This window comes from Lonchura striata, chromosome 5 (assembly GCF_050655825.1).
Source record: "Lonchura striata isolate lonStrDom1 chromosome 5, ASM5065582v1, whole genome shotgun sequence".
Lineage (NCBI taxonomy): Eukaryota > Metazoa > Chordata > Aves > Passeriformes > Estrildidae > Lonchura > Lonchura striata.
The window spans coordinates 29,884,947-29,904,184 of record NC_140707.1 but is presented as its reverse complement, the minus strand read 5'-3'; the positions used below and the strand labels follow the sequence as shown (position 1 = coordinate 29,904,184).

Sequence of the window (19,238 nt, the reverse complement as noted above, 5' to 3'; positions counted from 1 at the left end):
AGCATGCACCTGCATGTGCAGGCCCAGTCTCACTGCAAACAATTCTGGAGATCTCTATACTTGTGGGGAGAAAATCAGATACACTGTAAGAACAGGAAAGATTTCAGCTCTGTTCCAAAGAACAAAATACTTTTTGAAAAGACTGTGTTAGAAGTACTTTGACTGCAGGCAACTCCCTTACAAGCTGTTTGAACACAGCTACCTCAGCACTCTTGAGAAACAAAACAGATTTATCAAAAAAGCAAGGGATTCTGTTATTGCTGCAATACAGTGAATTACCCAGCAAACTTTCAGTGTATGGCAAAAGAGGACCAGAGTATGGTTTTGGGAGAAAACATGGAGCAAATGAATACTGATAACACTGCCACACTGCTTAATGAGTTTTCCAATATTCAAAACAACGACGACACCTTGTACAAGGGTTTAACATCAGTCACTCTTCACACCAAAAGAAAAATGATGTAATGAAATTGACTGGATTTAAATCAACAAAATTCTGTAAAACCCCCTTCTTGTTACTCAACCTCCCCAGAAAACAGTAATATTTAAGGAGTTGAAACAACCTTTAGCAATACCTAGAAACAAATGGAAAATCTTTTTATTCATTCTCCTTGGTTACCTTACTAGAGCCAGCTGCAACATGAACAGCACTGTGCATTCCAGTTCAGGCCTTTATTTATCTTTCAGTCTGAGAGGAAGACAGGACTGCTGCTTCTTACTGTGTGCCAGTGGTGGGCTGGGAAAGGCTGGCCATGTACTCTCCAACTGGACACTGCACATGCAATTTAAAACCAAGGACCATGTGCAGTGGGAGTGTGCAACCAGCAAAATAGAAACAGGAAAGGTTTCTTTGAAAGAATGTTTTGAGTGGCCACATTCAGACAGGACTTGATTTAATTGAAAGGTAAGTAAGCATAAGGAAAACTAACAATTGTGACAAAGAACGGAAATACCAGAGCACTTACGTAACTCATAAATTACATCATTTCTGTCTGCATGTTACAGTGAAAAGCTATTGTCTCCTGGTTCTGCCACTGTCATAGCTGTAGACTTCTAACGTCGCCTGAACCAGAAAAAACACCTACAAATCAGAGTTTTGACACATTCACACAGCCACCAAAATGAAATTCCACAAATGGATTATTAGTTAAACTGCACAGCTGATAAGACCATTAGCACAAAGCAGCTGACTAGGACAAAAGTAATGTTTCTTCCAGAAAAAGCTGTTGCAGGACAGAAATCACAGTCACCCTGTTCTAGTTTAGGAGATTCTGTGAAACATGCTCAGTTTTACATGCCCAGTACTATACTTGTGAGTACAAAGGTTTGAGAAGTTACTACTGACAGAGGAGTAGGTAACTCTTAGGAAGATTTACTCAAAACAGCATTAATGTAAGTCATAATTGCATTGGTATTAACCAGAATCAAAGGTCAGCACAGCCATCTGGCTGCTGCTGTACCAAGCAAAGAAGCTTCCCTTACACACAGGTTTCATCCAAAGAGCTCAAAGCACTTGAACTACCAAGTCTTACCCTGCCCTGGGGTCTTTATAATCTCTGTGAGCTTTAAAAAAAGAGAAGAGGAAGTTGAAAATGTTAATTGGTAAATCTGTTACCTTATGGATGTCATACTCCCAGCTTCTACTCTTTATTAACAAAAAAAAAAAAAAAAATTAACATCCCTTTGCACATAATTCTTAATAACAGCTCACTGCAAGCCATAGGAAGAAGGATGGGTGAAGAAAAAGTCTGCCAAAAATCCCTACCGCTAGAAAAAGGGTTGGCTTTGGATTGTGGTGTTTCCTCACAAAGCAAGGCTTTAAAGTTTACAGGTACCTGCTCTCTGCTGGAGATACACAATTCCACTGGCTCAGAATAAGGAATCACTGACTTTGGAACTGACATCCATTTTGCCACCTAGTTATTGTTTAACAGATTTTTGGCAGTAAAACCCCTAATGCACAAGAGAGACAAGAACCAAAAATTCATTATAACTCAACAAGATACACAATTAATATATTTTACAAATGAACAGAAATACAGTAGGTTTTCTACAATCCCACTTCTATTGACTTGTAATTGCAGATGTTTCCAATTCAGCAAGAGACCTTGAACATATTAAGTTTCTTTGCACTGCTGTCATCCTTTACACAAACAGAAATAAATACACACCACGAGCCCTCTCTGAGGCTGAAAACTGTGTAATGCTTTGAAATTTAAGCATTATTTACTATGTGCCAAGTCTGATGGAGCCCCAGAAAATTCAATTCTGAGCTGACACAATCCAAGAAAAAAGCAAAACAGCAAAACAAAACAAACAAAAAAGATATAAACAGCTGCAAATTAGGGTTTGCACATCTAGGGAGAGTATCAATCTCACATTGATGTAGTAAAACAGAGAGACAGCCACCCAATGCTGGAAGAAGTCAAGCCACAGCAGTTTAGGCAGTTACCACTGGGTCTTGGTGACTTTGCCTGTGTATGTTCCCAGCACAAAGAGAATGCGAGATAACAAAGTTTACATGTAAACTTTTTCAGTGCAGACCCAGGGTGTGGTTCTTTTGCAGCTTAAAACCAGATTAAATCCAGAGACTCAACAGAGCTGAAAAAGGAGAGTGTCGCTATTTCCTTTATATGCGCACACCAAAAAAAAAAAACAAAAAAAAAAACCAAAAAAAACCCAAAACAACAAACTCAAAACAAAAAACCCCTAACCACAAAAATAAGCTCTAACTAGACAGTGTTTCAGAGTCCTGGAAAGTAGTAATCAATTTGAAACATGCACCAACAAAGCCTGAAAAGAAAGTTTCATTCACCATAGCCCAGGAAAACCACTGACAACAGAACTAGAAGATGATGTGGCAGACCTTCAAGAATGCTCCTCACTCCCTCCAGGTTTGTTCCTTATGATATGTTCCTAATGGCTTTTATCCAGTGAAATTATAAATAAGGCCATTTCTATATGAGGCTATTTCATTTTGTCACTAAACAAAGTAGCCCCATTCAGAAGCATAAAAGTTGCTATGAATAGAAAATAATGTAATCTTTTAATATATCAAATAAACTCATAAACATAACACACTAAATCAAGCAAGGGGAAAACAGACTCAAAACAAATATCTACACATGAATGAAAGGAAAAAATCCACTCACTAAATGGAGTAGAACAAGAAGAGGTAGATTTCCCTCTAGATTTCCCAGACTCTAGGTACCCATTACCGAACAGTTTTTAATTACAAACTTGCACTTGCAACAATTCCTGGATAAGCAAAGGAAGTACAATGCACCTTTGGGAGTGCAATAGGGAGAGAAGGAGTGCAGAAAGTCACCCAGCTTCTGGATAACATCTCCCTACAGTAGTCAAACACCAGGCAGAGGGCAGAAGACACTTAAGGTATCAAAATATCTTGCAACCAAGCCCATGGTTTTCCACAGCTGCATTTCAATCACAGAGTTGTCAACAGGGAGAGACAGATATGCTGTTGGCTGTCCAGGTTCTAGGAAATAAGGCAAAACACAGTTTTCTTTTTGCTTTTTTATTTCATACAAACAGATTAGGACATGAGTGCTGCTTCCCAATACAGCCTCAAATCAATGATAGAATGCAATCAGAGTTTATCTACTGATACACCAGGTTTCTCTCCCAGCATCTTCCAAGTGCTAAAATACTCCAGACAGTTATTCACACAATGCCAGCAGAAGCTTTATCGGGTATTTGAAGGAACTGAATCTACAGCAGTTATCCCAAATAACAAATACCTCCCTGACCCTTCACTTTCTCAACAGAGCTGTTTTTCTCAAATTAGTGGTTGATCTACTTCATCAGAAAGTCTGGATTAATCCATATTGCTCCTCTTATTTGTCAGGAAGACATGCTAAGAAACCTTCTATGGTGGTTAAATGGCATGAGGTAAGTACTTCACCATGAAGGTTTTCTTTTCTGCCAGCTTGTCTTGCTTGGAGGCTTAGTTGCTGTAATGAATTCATGACTGCTTGCCAAGGAACCGCAGACAAAACTTTTAAAACGTATGATGTGCACCAAGAAACACAAAGGAGATGAGAAGATGCTAAGTGCCTTCGCATTTCTTCCTTCAATACTCCTCTATCTCCTGCATATTAAAACACCACGGTATGCCCTGCAGTATTAGCCAGCAGGTTCGAAAAACAGTTTTCTATTTCACAATGTTCAGAATGGCAAAGAGAAATAAGAGGCTGGGAATAGCAGCCAACCCTGATCAACTGCCTCAACAACAGGATCAAGGATAGAAAAGGGTAACTGACTTTTCAAACAACTGAAGCAAGTATTTTCTTTTTCGGTTATGAAAATATGGGGGCTTTTTTTCTGGTTTTCATTTGGGAGAACAGAATTTTCTCATTTATTTGAGAAACTGCAGCTGTCACACCTTTCTGACAGAAACCTACAACTTCTAACACCACACAAGACTAACTCACAGCCAAACTTTCCCATTTTCAAGCAAAGAACAGTTGCCTTTCGCTGGAGAAATGCCTGTGGTGAGTTGAGGTCAATGCACCATGTCTCAAATGGCCACTTACATTATGACATAGCAGGGACAATATTATTGCAAAAAGCAGCTGGCTAGTTACAACATCTAGACTGAAATATCTAAAAGGAACAAGATTTCTAAAAAGTATCTATCAACTGAGGTATATTTGAGGAGCAGAAGCTTTAAAGCAACCAAACTCTTGCCACTGACAATATAAAAGTTCTAAAAATTAGTAACTTTTTCATTTGATTCACATTATGCTTAAAGCTCAATATTCAGCAGCAGTTCTTATGCTGGCTTTAAGGAATGCTCATGCTGATGCACAGCAAGTGTTTAATTTCCACATCTTAAGAAGTGTAAACCCCCTTTTCTTTAAGGGTAGATTTGCTGTGGTAAAGAAGCCACTAAGATAATTGTGAATTCAGGTACCTCTTTCACTGTGAAACCTGCCAGCTACCCCAGCATTAAGGTAAGCCACTAGCAGGATTCCATGCAATTGTGGATATTTATCCCTAATATACTTTTGCACAGCCTTTAGGAAAAGGACCCTTATAGGAGCAATCCATTACCATGCATTGCATGAATAGCATCAGCTCACAAATCTGTCCCCCAGCACATGGGCATTCACTTTTTCTGAGCTCAGTAATAATATCAGCGTGAGCAGAAGCTAAAATACCATTGCAATATGGTTGCTTTTGCAGCCAAATTCTTTGTCTTCAGCTATGACAGAGGAGTGTTTATGTTTTTATAGCCCTTCCTGAAGACAGTTTTGCTTGGTCTACTCAGAATCACAGAATATCTCAAGTTGTAAAGGACTATTTAGTCCAGCTCCCTGCTCTTTGCAGGACCACCTAAAACTAAATCCTACAATCAAGAACATTGTCCAGGCACCCCCTGGCTTAGATCTATACTGAGCCAATGGCCAGTGTATTAAAGGAACATACTTTAGTTAGCACTGCCCTTACTTCCACGCATCACTTCTTTGTGCAAAATTCAAAATATCAAAAGCATTTGCCACAAAACCGTGGCAAACTTGGATGTTGCATTTGTCATCTTCTCTTTGCATGGCATGCAAATACACCTATACCTCAACCACCCTTATGCCTTCTTAGTAAGAGGCCTCTCACATTACTTTAAAACACAATACAAATGGAAAAACAAACAATATATCAGAGTAAAATTAAATCTCCAAGAGATTCCAGTGTCACAGAAAGGCTTGGCTCATTTTAATTTGTGTTTTTATGAGGAAGCAAATACAAAAAGGTTCTTCTTAATAGATATTTAAATTTGGTTAGAGAGGAATTTAGGTATGTAAAATGGATCAAGAATTAATGATATCCAGGCCATGTGAAATTGCTGTAATGAATTTGCATAATGAGTAAAGTAAAATTCTGCAGCATTTACTGAAATATTTTATCTATACACTGCAGCAAACATTACATATTTAATAAGAAGCAAAACAAAATCCTGAAAAATATTTTTTTTTAAAAAACTAGGGGGTCCAGAAGCTGCATGGATCTGGACTAATTCTGAGATTGTGTAGCTCTGAGTGTCCTTGCTGAAGTTAAAAAAACAGAATAAAAAAGAACCATAGCTGAAGTCCCAGTTTATCCTACCTACTACAGCTTCATAGCCATAGAGCCAAGCTAGTAAAGACTTGTGAGAGCGAGGTGTGGAATACTGAAAATATTTTGCAGGTATCAGCCCTGGATAATAGGTTTTAAAATGCTATCCAACTAATTCTAGTTCATATACTTTGACTAACTTGATACTATGATATCAGGAAATTTATGTGTAATGAGAGTAATTCCTTTGGGAATGCAACTCTGACAGGCAGAGGGAATTTAGGAAGTCGAGTGACCGCTTACAGGAAATATATCCACTTAGAAAAAAAGATTAAGCTTTTGACATTCCTCTAGAAGGCCTGCAGTGATAGCTGTATGCCAGTGACACTGAACACGGCAGAAAGAAATTATGTATTTTCCAGAAATAAGAGAAACATGCTGCTAAATGGTGTTTACAAAAAGCAGCTCAGTCTTAGAAGGATGCAGACGCATAGCTGCTGTACAGGAGACTGGGATCAGGGTTTAAAGATGCACAAAAACCATCTAGACTTCCCTGAATGTGATTGAACTGAACCACATGATGAAGCCACAGACGGAAGGAAAAAGCAGAGGGAGTCATCCAATATTTTGAGACTGCAGCTTCACCCAGCAAAGCAAAACAAACCTGCTCCACAAAAGCAGAACAGGGTGCAAAGATCCAGCTCCATTTTATCTGGAAACACTCACTTTAACAAGTACAAATTACACCAGAGCTGGGGTGAGAAACAGATAAATTCATGTCATTCACTGTGTGCTGTGGAAAATGAGAAGCATGAGGAAGGTGCATCTGCTCAAAAGAGGTGACAGGTATCACCTGAAGTCTCTGCCCTGCAAGGTAAAAATGGAGCAAATAATTCACTGCTGGAGATGAGACAGTAGCCATTAATATATTTGTCTTTCTCACAACACTACAAACTACCACTGGCCCAACAACAGAACTCACTAAATCCTAGGAAGGGAACCCCAGGAGAGGAGAAAGAACATCTTCTTGAAAGGAGACATTGCACACAATCAGAAGACTCATGAATCAAAATAATTCTGTTCATTAAGAAAATAAATGTGATCCTTAAACAATGAAAGCAAGAAAAAATTCAGGATAGTCCTAAATCAGCAAAATTACTTAAATAAGGTCCCCAAGCTTGTGAAACTTCCACCCTTTTGCTCTGCTTTTAACTGGCCTATTTGCTGGCAGAATTACACAACCCTTCTAAATGACTGCAACCAAATGTTGGTTCCTTTCTCAAGTATTCATTCAATTGCTCAAGTCAGCTTAGGAAAGGTTTTCAAACAAATTACTAAAAACCTAAAAAAAAAACAAACAACAAATCAAGAAAACTACCTAGTCTAAGAACTGAAGCTCCATTTGGAGAAATGACATTTCATAGTCAATTATTCTTGAATGTTACAAGGTGTTACCAGATCCTACTGAGCAGGCGACTCCACAGGCACAACCAGAACCATCACTCTGACAGGCTTTACAAACTGTGATTTCATTACCTTCTATGCCAGCAAGATCAGGTTCAGACACTTATCTAAAATCATGTATTTGACACATCCACAAGACAGTAGTGGTCCAACACAACTTCCTAAATAATTTCAAAGACCAGAGCTTGAATGTTCACTTTGCTGAGATGACATGGTCAGAAGCAGCTGATTTACTTTCCAAAGTTATAACCCCCTTGCTTGCTGATATGGAAGCTTCAAGGTATTGCAGACCATTTTCAATCCAACAGAAGACAACAGACCTAGCACCATGGGTCTGCAAACAATAAATTTACCTGCACAAAACACATACATATTCCCAGAGGAGAACATACACTTGATGCCAGTTAGTTTCTATCTATCATCCATTATTAGTGATGGATATTTACTGTAAAGGTAATTAAAAAAAATAAAATTTCAGAGCAACTCTTTAGAACCAGAGAGAAAGCAAGAATGAACACCAGAAGCTAAAACTACAGGAAAATGAACTATTATTTTAACACAGGCACAATACTTAAGGTTCCAGCAGATCAATGATTAGTTTAGTCAAAGTATAAAAATCCAGAGTTTCAGAGTTTCATTACATACAGGTGTAACTCAGCAAGGCAAATACTTGCACAGCCTGTCCATGAACTTGTATTTTTTGTTAATTACCTAGGCCCTTTACCATTTGTAAAGAGCTATAGAGTGCTCTCATCTGAACATCACTAATGTATGTATACTTCAATATTCAAGAGAGCTAAAATCACCTAAGCACTCCAGGGCTTTTCTGCTCAAGAATTCTTTCTGACAGATATATACAATAACATTATATAGTTATATTTGCACCAGTAAACTCCCCATGTGGACAGGGATCTGGAGAGCAGAATGCTTTTTCCTTCTGCAGATAAACCCCCAGCAGCAGCCTTTGTGTGATTCACTTAACAGCCTGAAATCTAAGCTCACATGCCCAAGTGACTCTGTACTTTTGCACCTCTGCCTAAGCCAACAGGGAACAAAATGAAGGTGGTCAACACCCATGGATCTGCAGCTCCTGCTTACAACATCACTACAAATGGCTCATGTGGAGAACAAAAAGTCAATTCCTTGCAACCAAGGAGTTAATTAGCAAAATGGGAAGGAGAAGCACATGGATGTTGGCATAAGGCACACAGGACAACAAAAGATGTGGAGCTTGGGAAAGAAATAATCCATAAAACTGAACGAAAAAGCTACATTCTTATGCAAAACCAGATTTCCTGTTCTCATCCCACTTTTTTGCCCTCCTTTGACAGAAAACCCTTGGCAGACTGTCTGGCCTGACAATGGAAAGGTGAAAGCACAGTATAAGCAGTCGGTCCTACTTGTGCTATGTGCCAAAATGCCAAAAGCAGGCTGACCTTCATTGCCACTGCCAGAAACATGAAGTCAATCTGAACGTCTAAAAAGGTTGTCCTGAGCATTCAGTGAGGGGTTTTTAAAAGCTGCAAAAGGGAAACTTTCCAAAGCTGGAAGTAGTAAAGGGAAAATTCTCTTAGCAGTTGCAAAATTACCTTATAAGCCTTTCAAATAGGGTAGGATGAGCTAATAAAACCAGCCCTTAAACCCTGGAGATTCAGTGTTTAAACTGTGCTTCTGGTTCATAAATGAAAGGCATCTCTTATGCGTGCTCTAGTATACAGGGGAATCAAGCCACATCAGAAAATGATTATTTTATTTGACTAGACTCAAAAGCACACTGAAGACAGGCAGCAGAGTCAGCAGAACACTCTCCAAAACCTTGCCTCCTAGTGTTCTGCCACCCTATCAGTGTTAGTTGCCTGCTTTTGTAAGATGCATCTTTTAAAAAGACTTCTCAAACAATGAAAAACAAGTTTTCAGAGTATACCACAAAGCTCATTCAATCTGTGGATACAAAATACACATCTAGTTACACTTTCTAATTAAAAGATATACTCTGGCTATATTTTTTAAACAGCTTCTTATTGGTGATACACAATCCTGTCCTACTTCTCAGGGACATGAGCAACTCACCTGGAACAGTATTTTCTTAGCTCTCTCAACAACTCAGCCAGCACTACTTTATCATAGATCTCTTCTGGACAACAAATGGGAGGGAGCATAAGTTTCTCCACTGTCCAAATGGAAAGATGCCCTACATTAATTTACTTCTAATAAAATCCTTCAGCAATGGGTTTCACATACTACTTCATTCCTACAGAGAACTGGCAACCCTAAACACGGACAAAAGCCTCTGATTTCTGCTACAAGGGATGACTTTAGTCCATAAAAATCACTTTGGTAGCTTGGTGGGAGGTCTGAATGCAAAATAGCATTTCAGTTTCTTAGGCAGCTCCTCTCAACTCACTTCTTCAAGGATCAGCTCTGAAGCAGTGAACCCAAACCAAACCAACAGTGTGACTGTAGAAAAAAGCTAAGTTCCTACCTGCTTTGCACGTCCTGCCGTCGTCTTCCAGCTGCACACCAGTGGGACAGGCACAGCTGTAGAAGGGGTCCCTTGGAGACAGCAGGCACAGATGGGAGCAACCACCGTTGTTTTCTTCACATGGAGTGTGAACTTCAAGAAACAAAGCAGATTTATTCTAATTTTTCTAGAAGCCCATAAGCTCTGTTTTTTCCATGAGGAAGAAATTACAGATCCCAAATGGCATAAGCTTTAGTAGTAAAAAAGCAGAGGAATCACGATATAAAATGCTTGATTTCCCCCCACCCCAGCCTCTGAACTCTAGGGGCACCTAAATTGAGATGCATGCAACTGATGAGACAACCAGTTCTCTGAAAGAAAACAACAATTTGTACAATTCCTACATTACAGTACTGTTGCATGTACAGAGATGGACATATGACAACTGAACACTCCTTTCTCCTTTAGAGGAGGAAAAAAGACATGAAACCATATTAATAAGTAATTATTGGTAAAAATTGCCATTTATAAAAAATACTTGCAACTTTTGCAAGATTTCTGCAAAACTGTTGTTTGAATCATCATCTAAACTATTTTAATATAAAAGCACAAAATGTGTGGCTGATTTGACCTTTGTTACTTCCACTGACACAGAGAAAAAAAAATGGTGAGGAAGGAATCCAAGCCTGATCTTAATGAAGTCAATGGCATCCGAGCTATTTTCAGCATATGCTCTTTCTCCGTGTGCTGTATTTTCTTTGTGACTGACTCAAATACTATGACCCAAGGCTGGGACATTCCTGGAGCTAAAAGCAATGACAAGAATTCAGCACAGACAAACTCTTATCTGAACTGTGAGATAGACCAGGGTGCTGTGCATACCCAGCAACCTCAAGGAAAATTTGCACATCCCCAAGAGGATCTCCGAACTCCTCTTGCTTACTTTCAGGCCTGTTTACTCACATCCTATTAACTTCATTAGAATAACAAATGTTATCTTTAGGGAAGCAGATTTTAGAGTTGGCATAAGGAAAGAAGCCAGTCCAAATGGCAAAAATATTTCCTCTGGACAAGGACTGATTTTTCCCAGAGCTACTCAAATATGTACATTTTACAACACTGATTTTAAGTCCCATTCTCACAATCCTAAAAAAACCTCCAAAACCTAGACCAGCTGCCACGTGAATCACGTGAACATACAAAATATATGGAGCTCTACTCAATTTTCAATACTCTACTTCCTTCAAAGTAGCACTAGAGAATATATAGAAAAATAGAGGTACAAGTGTGTTCATATGAAACCTCAAAACTAAAACTCTTCCATACTAATACATGCACAAACTATTTGATATGTATTTAAGAAACGACAACCAAGTTTGGACTGCAAAAATGGCACTTAAAAGTACAACACGAACATTTTATGTTTTGTGGCCATTTTACTTAAGAAAAAAAGCAATTATAAGCATCTCTGATAGCTGTCTTTAAAACAATGGCATTAAAATGATGCCAGGTAAGCTGGTACCGTTCTTGTTCAAATTTTCCAAACCAAAAAAAGTCATTGAAATACTGCACTGGATTTTGAATTTTGCTACCAACTGGGACAGTGAGTGAATGCCGGAGACCACCCTAGATCAGGGGTGGCTCCGTGTGGTGGAAAAATCTCTCCTCCAACCCGTGCTTCCAAAGAAACGCTCAATAGCTTCTGTTGTTTGGTCTCAAGGCAGTTTATTGCAAGCTATCTAAAAGATTGTCTTCTCTGGCTACTGCAGTTTGCTCAGCAGCTCCGGCAGAGTCACACACACCCCTGACACCCTCTCTGTCTGCTGTCTTCTTCTTCTCTCCCCCTGCCCAGGGCTGCTGCTGTCTTTTATATGATATATTACAGGATAAATGTTTACAGTTTATCCCCAATACCTACTACCTATATTAAATGGTGCTTTTCTACTCTAAACCAATCCATAAGTGCCAACATCACCAAGAACATGAAGGTAAGGAAGAAGAACGAGGGATGACAGGACAGGCCCAAATCCCTCCATCTTAAAACTTCTGACTCCCATGTACAAAACTAAAAACCCCCTGTACAGGACTTAAAACCCCCCTGTACAGCATTACAAAATTCTTCCCTCTACTTCGTGACTATTTCTACTATAATATCTAAACTTTTGTGACTTCTTGTTCTTCCTGCAAGGTTGGTAACTCATTCCATGGTTCAAACCCAAAATCACAGCTGTTTCCAGCTGCCTGCCAGGGTCTCAAATGCTTCTGACCTGGGCCCAGAACCTTCAAAAATGTCTGAGGGATATTTTGAGCTCCAACAAGTGAGTTCACACAAATTCGGGCCAGAACACTCAAAGCAAGGCACAGGATTCAAGCATGTCTAGCAACCAATCCTTTGAAACTGCACGCTGGCCACTTTCCTGGCTGACACTGTCCCTGACAGAGAGCAGCAGTCATGCAGGGTTTGAGGGCAAGCAGGACGTACAGTAGGGCTGCCGGTCCGGGCTCAGGACCTGGATGTCCATGGGCGAGTAGAGGGCAGACAGGATCTCCCTCCTCTTCTCTCCCGTCCTTTTGTTACAGGCGTGGATGGAGCGCGTCTGCCAGTCCGTCCAGTACAGAGTGTCCCCAGACAACGTCAGGGCAAAGGGATGAGTAAGGCTACCTTCGACAACTTTTTGCCTTTTTGGGAGAAAGAGTAAAGATTAAAAAATTGATTGCTTTCACTTGTTACCACACACACGAGAAAACATTTCGCTCTGTAGAAACTCTGTAGGAATTGTCGTCTTTCAACAAATTCACAGCACCAAGAGATTCACCTGGTGATAAAAGCGACAAGCAGACTGAAAAATGTAAAATAAGGTTTTATCCCTTCATAGCAACAAGGAGACAAACATACTGGGTTTCAGAGCATCAAGGTATCTGATTCAGGCTCTACACTGACCCCTTAAGTTCCTTAACTTCTGGAGCTGTGCAAATACCCAAACACAAGTGACTTTTCAAGGAAACTTAGGTTCAAAGAGTGCTCCTCTGATTACAGCAGTATATGACATCTTTGTTCAGAACTTCAGTTGCACTCAATCTTTTCTTCCAGGAGAAAAAGGCAGAAATTACCTAGGAGTCTCATTAAATTACCTCCTCTTAACTTTGTCTTCAGCAGAAGTAAATATTTTTCAGACTAATTTTTAATGTAGAGCAAAGGTCAGTTATGCTTTTCCTAAAACTAAATATTTATAATTAATACAAATCAGAAACATTTGAGATGGTTTTTCAATGACATATAGCCACACCTCCAAGGATTAGATGAACTGGAAGCCACAAAACACATGACATTTCTAACATGTTTTCACAGGATCCCAAAGTTTACACCTGTTGCAATAAATGCATATAATTTAGATTCAGTAGTTTTGAAGATATTTATTGAGTCAAAGAAAAGATGCTGGACAATTCCTCAGTCAAAACACTAGGTACTCAGTTTTCACAAAATCCATGCATTTTATGTATACACAAAGGTATGCACACACCTTTCAAACCAGTGTTGTGACACAGCAAAGCATTATTCAGAATTTTTCATCATATGACTTTGAGAAAGCTGAAATCTCAGTCTCATCCTGAAGGAAAATGAGGAACTTAATTTTCTTATACCTCTATTAAATATGCCTTCAATTTGTTTCCAGTGAAGATGTTTAAGGAAAAACAAAAAACACCTAACATTTGGCAGGGAAAGGACTCTTTCTCATTTTGAGCAGCATAGGTAATTATCTGCATTTTCCAGGGTAGAAGGGAATAAAAAACACCTCCAAAATTCTTGATATATATTCAGACATGGACAAGTTTAAAATGGACTGACACATGCACAAAAATACCAGCATATACATGAGAAAACAAAATTATTAATAATCTTTCTCTTCTAGAGATAAAATTGAAACTGTTCTAAAAATTCTAATTGCCACTACTTCTTAACATAAAACACAACAGAATAAATACAAATACTAATTTCACTTTCTCTTTCCACCCTCACATTGCTCTTTCCTCTTAACTAATAACAGCAGTGGCTGTATCCTAATATCGTAACAGCTGCTTTCCACTATGTATTGCCCCTATTTCCATCATTCTTAGATATCAAGTCTCCCTTTCTCCTGTAATTACATCCCTTGAAATAGTTCCAGAAAATGTGGTTGCAAATTGAAGCTTGCTAACAGGCAGAGTGCTCCAGTAACATTAATCCACCACACAGAATGCAAATTTCCTTTTTATTTAAATTTTGAGGTAATCCTGAATGGATTCTGGGATGGGGGGTTGGAAGCATTTGAAACATCACAGATTTCTTTATTGTCATGGATGAGTGAAACTCGTTTGCTCCATGTTTAAGGAACAGAAAAAACTTCTAAAGTTACCATCCAGCCCTTACTGAAGTACACCTTAACACCAGAATCCAGGAGTCCCAGCTTCACAGAAGTCTGTTTCAACATTGATCAGTGGAATGGAAAAGGGAATAAATAAAAATTTCATTTAAAAGAAGTTATGATTAAGATCAATCTTCATGGCATTTTATCAATATCTGTAACACTTTCAGAGTTATCATGTTGGACAATACCTAAAAGTTCACGTAATGTCACACATCAGGGACTTCCAGAATGCACCCTGTACAGGGATATTCTGACCTCAAGTGTGCATTTACATGCTCTAGCAGCTCAGTAAAATATGCAGGAGTGAGCCAATTTTTTCTTAATGCAAAATACATTATTTTTTCCTCAAATACTACTTGATGTTCAACAGAAACTTGTTTGGGAGGTGGGGCATTGATCCATCATGAAGTAATTTGAATAGATTGCTGGAATTGGTCTATTCAGTCTTGCTTCCTTTCAGGTGGCCTTTCTCTACCTTAAAATGAGCAGAATAGATTTTACTTGCCAATTCATATTTAAAGATTTACACACATATGCAAGTAAAGTCTGTGTATGTGCATGAAAACCCCAGAAACAGCCTGGAAACCTCAAACTCTGCCACTCACCACCAAATCAGAGAAACGTATTCATGCTGAATTATATGAAAATCTTTTTTTCTGTCTACAAACCTGGAGCTACCACTGCCTTCCACAAAGGCCTTTTCCCTCGTCTCTGCTCTGGACTGTCAGTCAATACTTGTCACTTACTACAATGCCACCATTATCCAGTTCTTACACAGTGCCCTCAAAGGAACTTGGGAATGTTTTATAAAGGATGTCAATATTGCTATTGCTCTTTTATGACTGTGAAAATCAGGCATAGAATGTAACTCAGTAGAAAAAAAAAATAAAAACACCATGGAAACATTTTTTTTTTGGGGGGGAAGACATATTATTCTATTACACAGAAATGTGTAAAATAGAACTCCTCCAACTTTTCACCAGGGCAAAACAATTTTATTGACACAGGCATTTACAATGTTATGAAATCATGAAAATGTCATTTAAAACTACCTGAAGACCAGAGCCAAATAACAATGCAGAGATTTCTTTCAATGTAAAATGCAGGACATTTTACTGCATGTGACACTCACCCTTCAGGACCAACATAACCTGCCCACTGAGCACTGCCCCAAACTGAAGATGCAATCTCAAATGCTTAAGTCTGCCCTGCCTAAAGTGTCATTTCTCCATGTCTACAGAAGCCAAAACTTAACAGCACACTTGGACAGCAGCCACCAAAAAACTTCCACACTGTGCTTTCCAGCAAGCTTTAGGAAAATTTGTTTCCTAAAAGCTTGTTGTTTGAAACAACCCCCAAATTGGTTAATTAATAGGCATGACATAAAGGACATCTCTAGATGGGGCCACAGACAAGTGTGACTCAATGTGTATTTCTTGTTGGTAAAAAAAAAACATTAAAAATACTGTAAAATCCCAGTCAAGGTTAAATGTCATATTTTCTAGGGTCATGAATAAGCATTTCCAACTATTTTCAAGACAAGTAAGAGCCTAAAAAAGAAGAATCCTGCTGTACAAGAAGGCTGTGAACAGTCTATAGTGAAATGCTGATACAAACACTCTTTCTCTTAAAATCAGTTTTATAGTATGTGAAGGGTTTTTTGCAAGGTTATTAAGAACTGCATTAAAAAAAATATGGTATTTGCATTATTCTAGACTACTGGGGGGAAAAAAAGTCTCATTTCAAAATGAACACAAAAAGTGAGAAATAACTTAGACCTTACTATAGGCAAAAGAGAGCTTACCTAAAGGAACCATCCAGATTTGCTCTATGAATGAAACTCAGTTTTGCGTCAGCCCAGTAAAGTTTCTGCTCGTCGAGATCTATCGTGAGTCCATTTGGCCAATAAATATCAGAATCAACAATTATCTTTCGCATGCTGCTGTCCATTCCTGCCCGTTCTATTCGGGGTGTTTCACCCCAGTCCGTCCAGTACATGTATCTGAAAGAGACACAAACACACAGATGAGGCCACAAGACATGCTAGGATAGCAGCTCATTGCACAGCCTGCAGTGGTACATACATACAGCAGGGTATAGACACCAGGGTTTATTCTCAAAACTTTTACACACTTATTAAAGCAAATCAAACCCCAGGCCCACAGGGCTCAAAAGAAGTCCTTCATTAAATCATCTCACAAGTTTTGCCTCTGTGTATTTACCATTCTCTTCCAATGCTGAGCAGTATCTGATTGTTATAAGCATTTACAACTGAGTATCATCCTTGTGTGGTCAGTGACTACAAGTTAATATCCTATATCACACTCCGAATAACTATCCAAGCAGGCAATGAGCACAGCTTAACCTCATTATGCAAATCCATAGAGGAAAAAAAAGAATAAAATCAAGTGTTCTGAAATTTGTTTCTGTCAAAAAATAAATCATGAATCCATGAAACTTAGAAAGATATTAAATTTTGGGGTATTTTTTTCCCCATTCCCATCCATCTCCCAGTTTCCCTGTCACTCCACCAATGGACAATTTAAGTAGCCTGAATGGATTTACAATAGATTACAGCACGTACTAATTGGAAAGGACCAGATCAAAGTGTGGCGAATCTGCATGAAAAGCTGAGATTGTGCAGCTACAAGAGAAATGCTCTGCTGAGAAGAGGACAGACAGCACTCTGTAAGAGAAATGCTCTGGTGAGAAGAGGACAGCTGGTAAGCATTACCCAGCATCACATACCCAGCCTGCAAGTTCCACATGCACACACAACACAGGCAGCTCCTAGCACAGCTGCCTCAGGGTGCTCAGAGAAAGGACACTGCTTCCCCAATGCCACTACAGCCTTTTGGGCCATGGCTCTGTGTGAGAAAGCCTTTGCCCTGAGGAAGCTCTCAAACATAACCAGGGACCTGCACTGCACCCATCACCTCCCCAGGTTCCCCACACAGTGTTAGATCAACAGGAGCACCAGATGGCACCAGCTGGGCAAGAGCATTGAGCATCTGAGCTAAGTCCTCCTAACACTGGAGCTCCAGAAAAGCGTGGAAAAGAGACATCTATTCAGTCCTGCACAATGCTTAGCCAGATGTTTCATAACCCGGATTATCTCACTCTTAGCTCCCCTGAGAAAACAGCACTTGCTGTGCAGTCACAGTAGGAACTACAAAGGAAGTCAATGAACATGGATTTTGAAAACACACTTATACAAAAAAAGCTTTATGCTTTATTTTATGAGAGAGAATCCTGTCCACACTTCAGGGATGATGTAGGGACTCATTTGTAATTGCTGTGATGTTCTTCTGCAGGGTGGTCTCCCCTTTGCACAGCAAGATCCTCCTGCAAACTGCAGAGGCTCTGCAGCTGCTTTACCTGCAGCTGGGGCCATCATTTCATCCGAGGAGGAACAGGCAGCTCTACAGTTATCACCAGCAAATGTCCCTCACAACACACTTAACCTTAAAATGCTCTGATCTCCATGTGCATCCTCCACCCCACTTTAGGCAGATCTCCAGTTCTGGGGCAGTCACAGCATCTACACAGCAGCATATACAGTCATGAGCAGTTTACCCCACTAAAGAGGGGAATATAGATAACCAGACAGAAATTGCTCACTTGTATCACAATACACCCGAGTGTGAGGTCAAACAAGTTTTCTAATTGAAATAAAAACCTTCCACACAGGTGAGTCTGCCGGTTTCTGAGATAGCTCACATTAGAGTGGCTGAGACACATTCATATCCCCAGATGCCTTCCCAAAGCTTCTTCAGCTCCAGCAACCAGGATAGACTGACAGCTCCTGAAAAAGCAGCAGCAGCAGTTGAGAGCTGCCCCAGTTCAGAGGACAACCTATGAATGTAAATTGCCACTCATTTTGGTTTTCCTTAACAAGTCAGGCTGTAATTTGTGGCAACTTGGACTGTGTGAGGAAGCAGCTATTGACAAACAACTAAAGACAGAGAAAAGCAGACATAAAAAACCTGTCTGCACAACCAGCTGCTGAATCACACTGTGAAACTGATATGGCCAAATACCCATTTTTGGTCAGGTCTAATCAGTTGTCTGATCCAGCTCATCTGCACTAGAGCTTGCACCATCTGCATCCAACTCTACAGGAATAAAGACAGACAAAAGATAGACTGTTGGATGAAGAAAAATGTGGCTATTAGAAGTGACTTTGGGCCATATCATATGGCTATTGAAATCTGTAAGTACAGGCTAAAAAGGAGCTTAGACCAAAATTAAAAATCCCATGAAAGTTACTGAAAAGATAAAACAAAGGAGACAAAACTAGCTAAGTCCTATTAAACCCTTAAAGCAGGTTAAAAGGATGAAAAAACATCCTAAATTATTATGGAATAAAATTCCTCTCCTCAGGCCTTCCATTAAAATTTCAGCCTGCACTCTCAATGCATTCAGATGAAGGAAAAAAACCCCAAATCTGTAAACCAAAGGGCCTTCATGGCTTTTCTATGATATTAAAGGAGCTCCAACTCAAGAGCCTCTTCCCAAAAAACAGTGTCATTTAATTTCATAGGTGATGTGCGTTTACCCTTGGCCTCACAGAGACTGCTGTACAAAAGTAGTACTTCCGAATTCACACACAAATTTGTCACAGGAAAATTGCATCTCTACATTTCAGCTCATTAGCAGGCACCAAGCTCAATGTTACTCAAAGGTTTAATACTACATGGTATTAGCAAAGTAGCTGCACCACAAAGGAAGGGTCAGCAGGATGAAGATGCACTTAGACAACATGGAAAACAATCTGAATGCAGGCAGCTTTCTTTCAAAGCTCTTCTAGCTCAGTTGGACTTTTCTAAAGCAACATA

At 39.4% G+C, this 19,238-nt stretch overlaps 1 protein-coding gene across 1 annotated transcript in view; it reads right to left on the bottom strand.

Moving 5' to 3' along the window:
- LRP5 (LDL receptor related protein 5) overlaps nt 1–19,238 on the bottom strand; it is a 132,514-nt gene that overhangs the window by 71,815 nt on the left and 41,461 nt on the right. The window contains exons 3-5 of the mRNA XM_021555189.3: nt 16,205–16,402; nt 12,477–12,673; nt 10,016–10,147 (exon numbers count right to left, since the gene is read on the bottom strand). Of these exons, the coding sequence (XP_021410864.1) occupies nt 10,016–10,147; nt 12,477–12,673; nt 16,205–16,402 (527 nt within the window). The remainder of the gene's footprint in view (nt 1–10,015; nt 10,148–12,476; nt 12,674–16,204; nt 16,403–19,238) is intronic.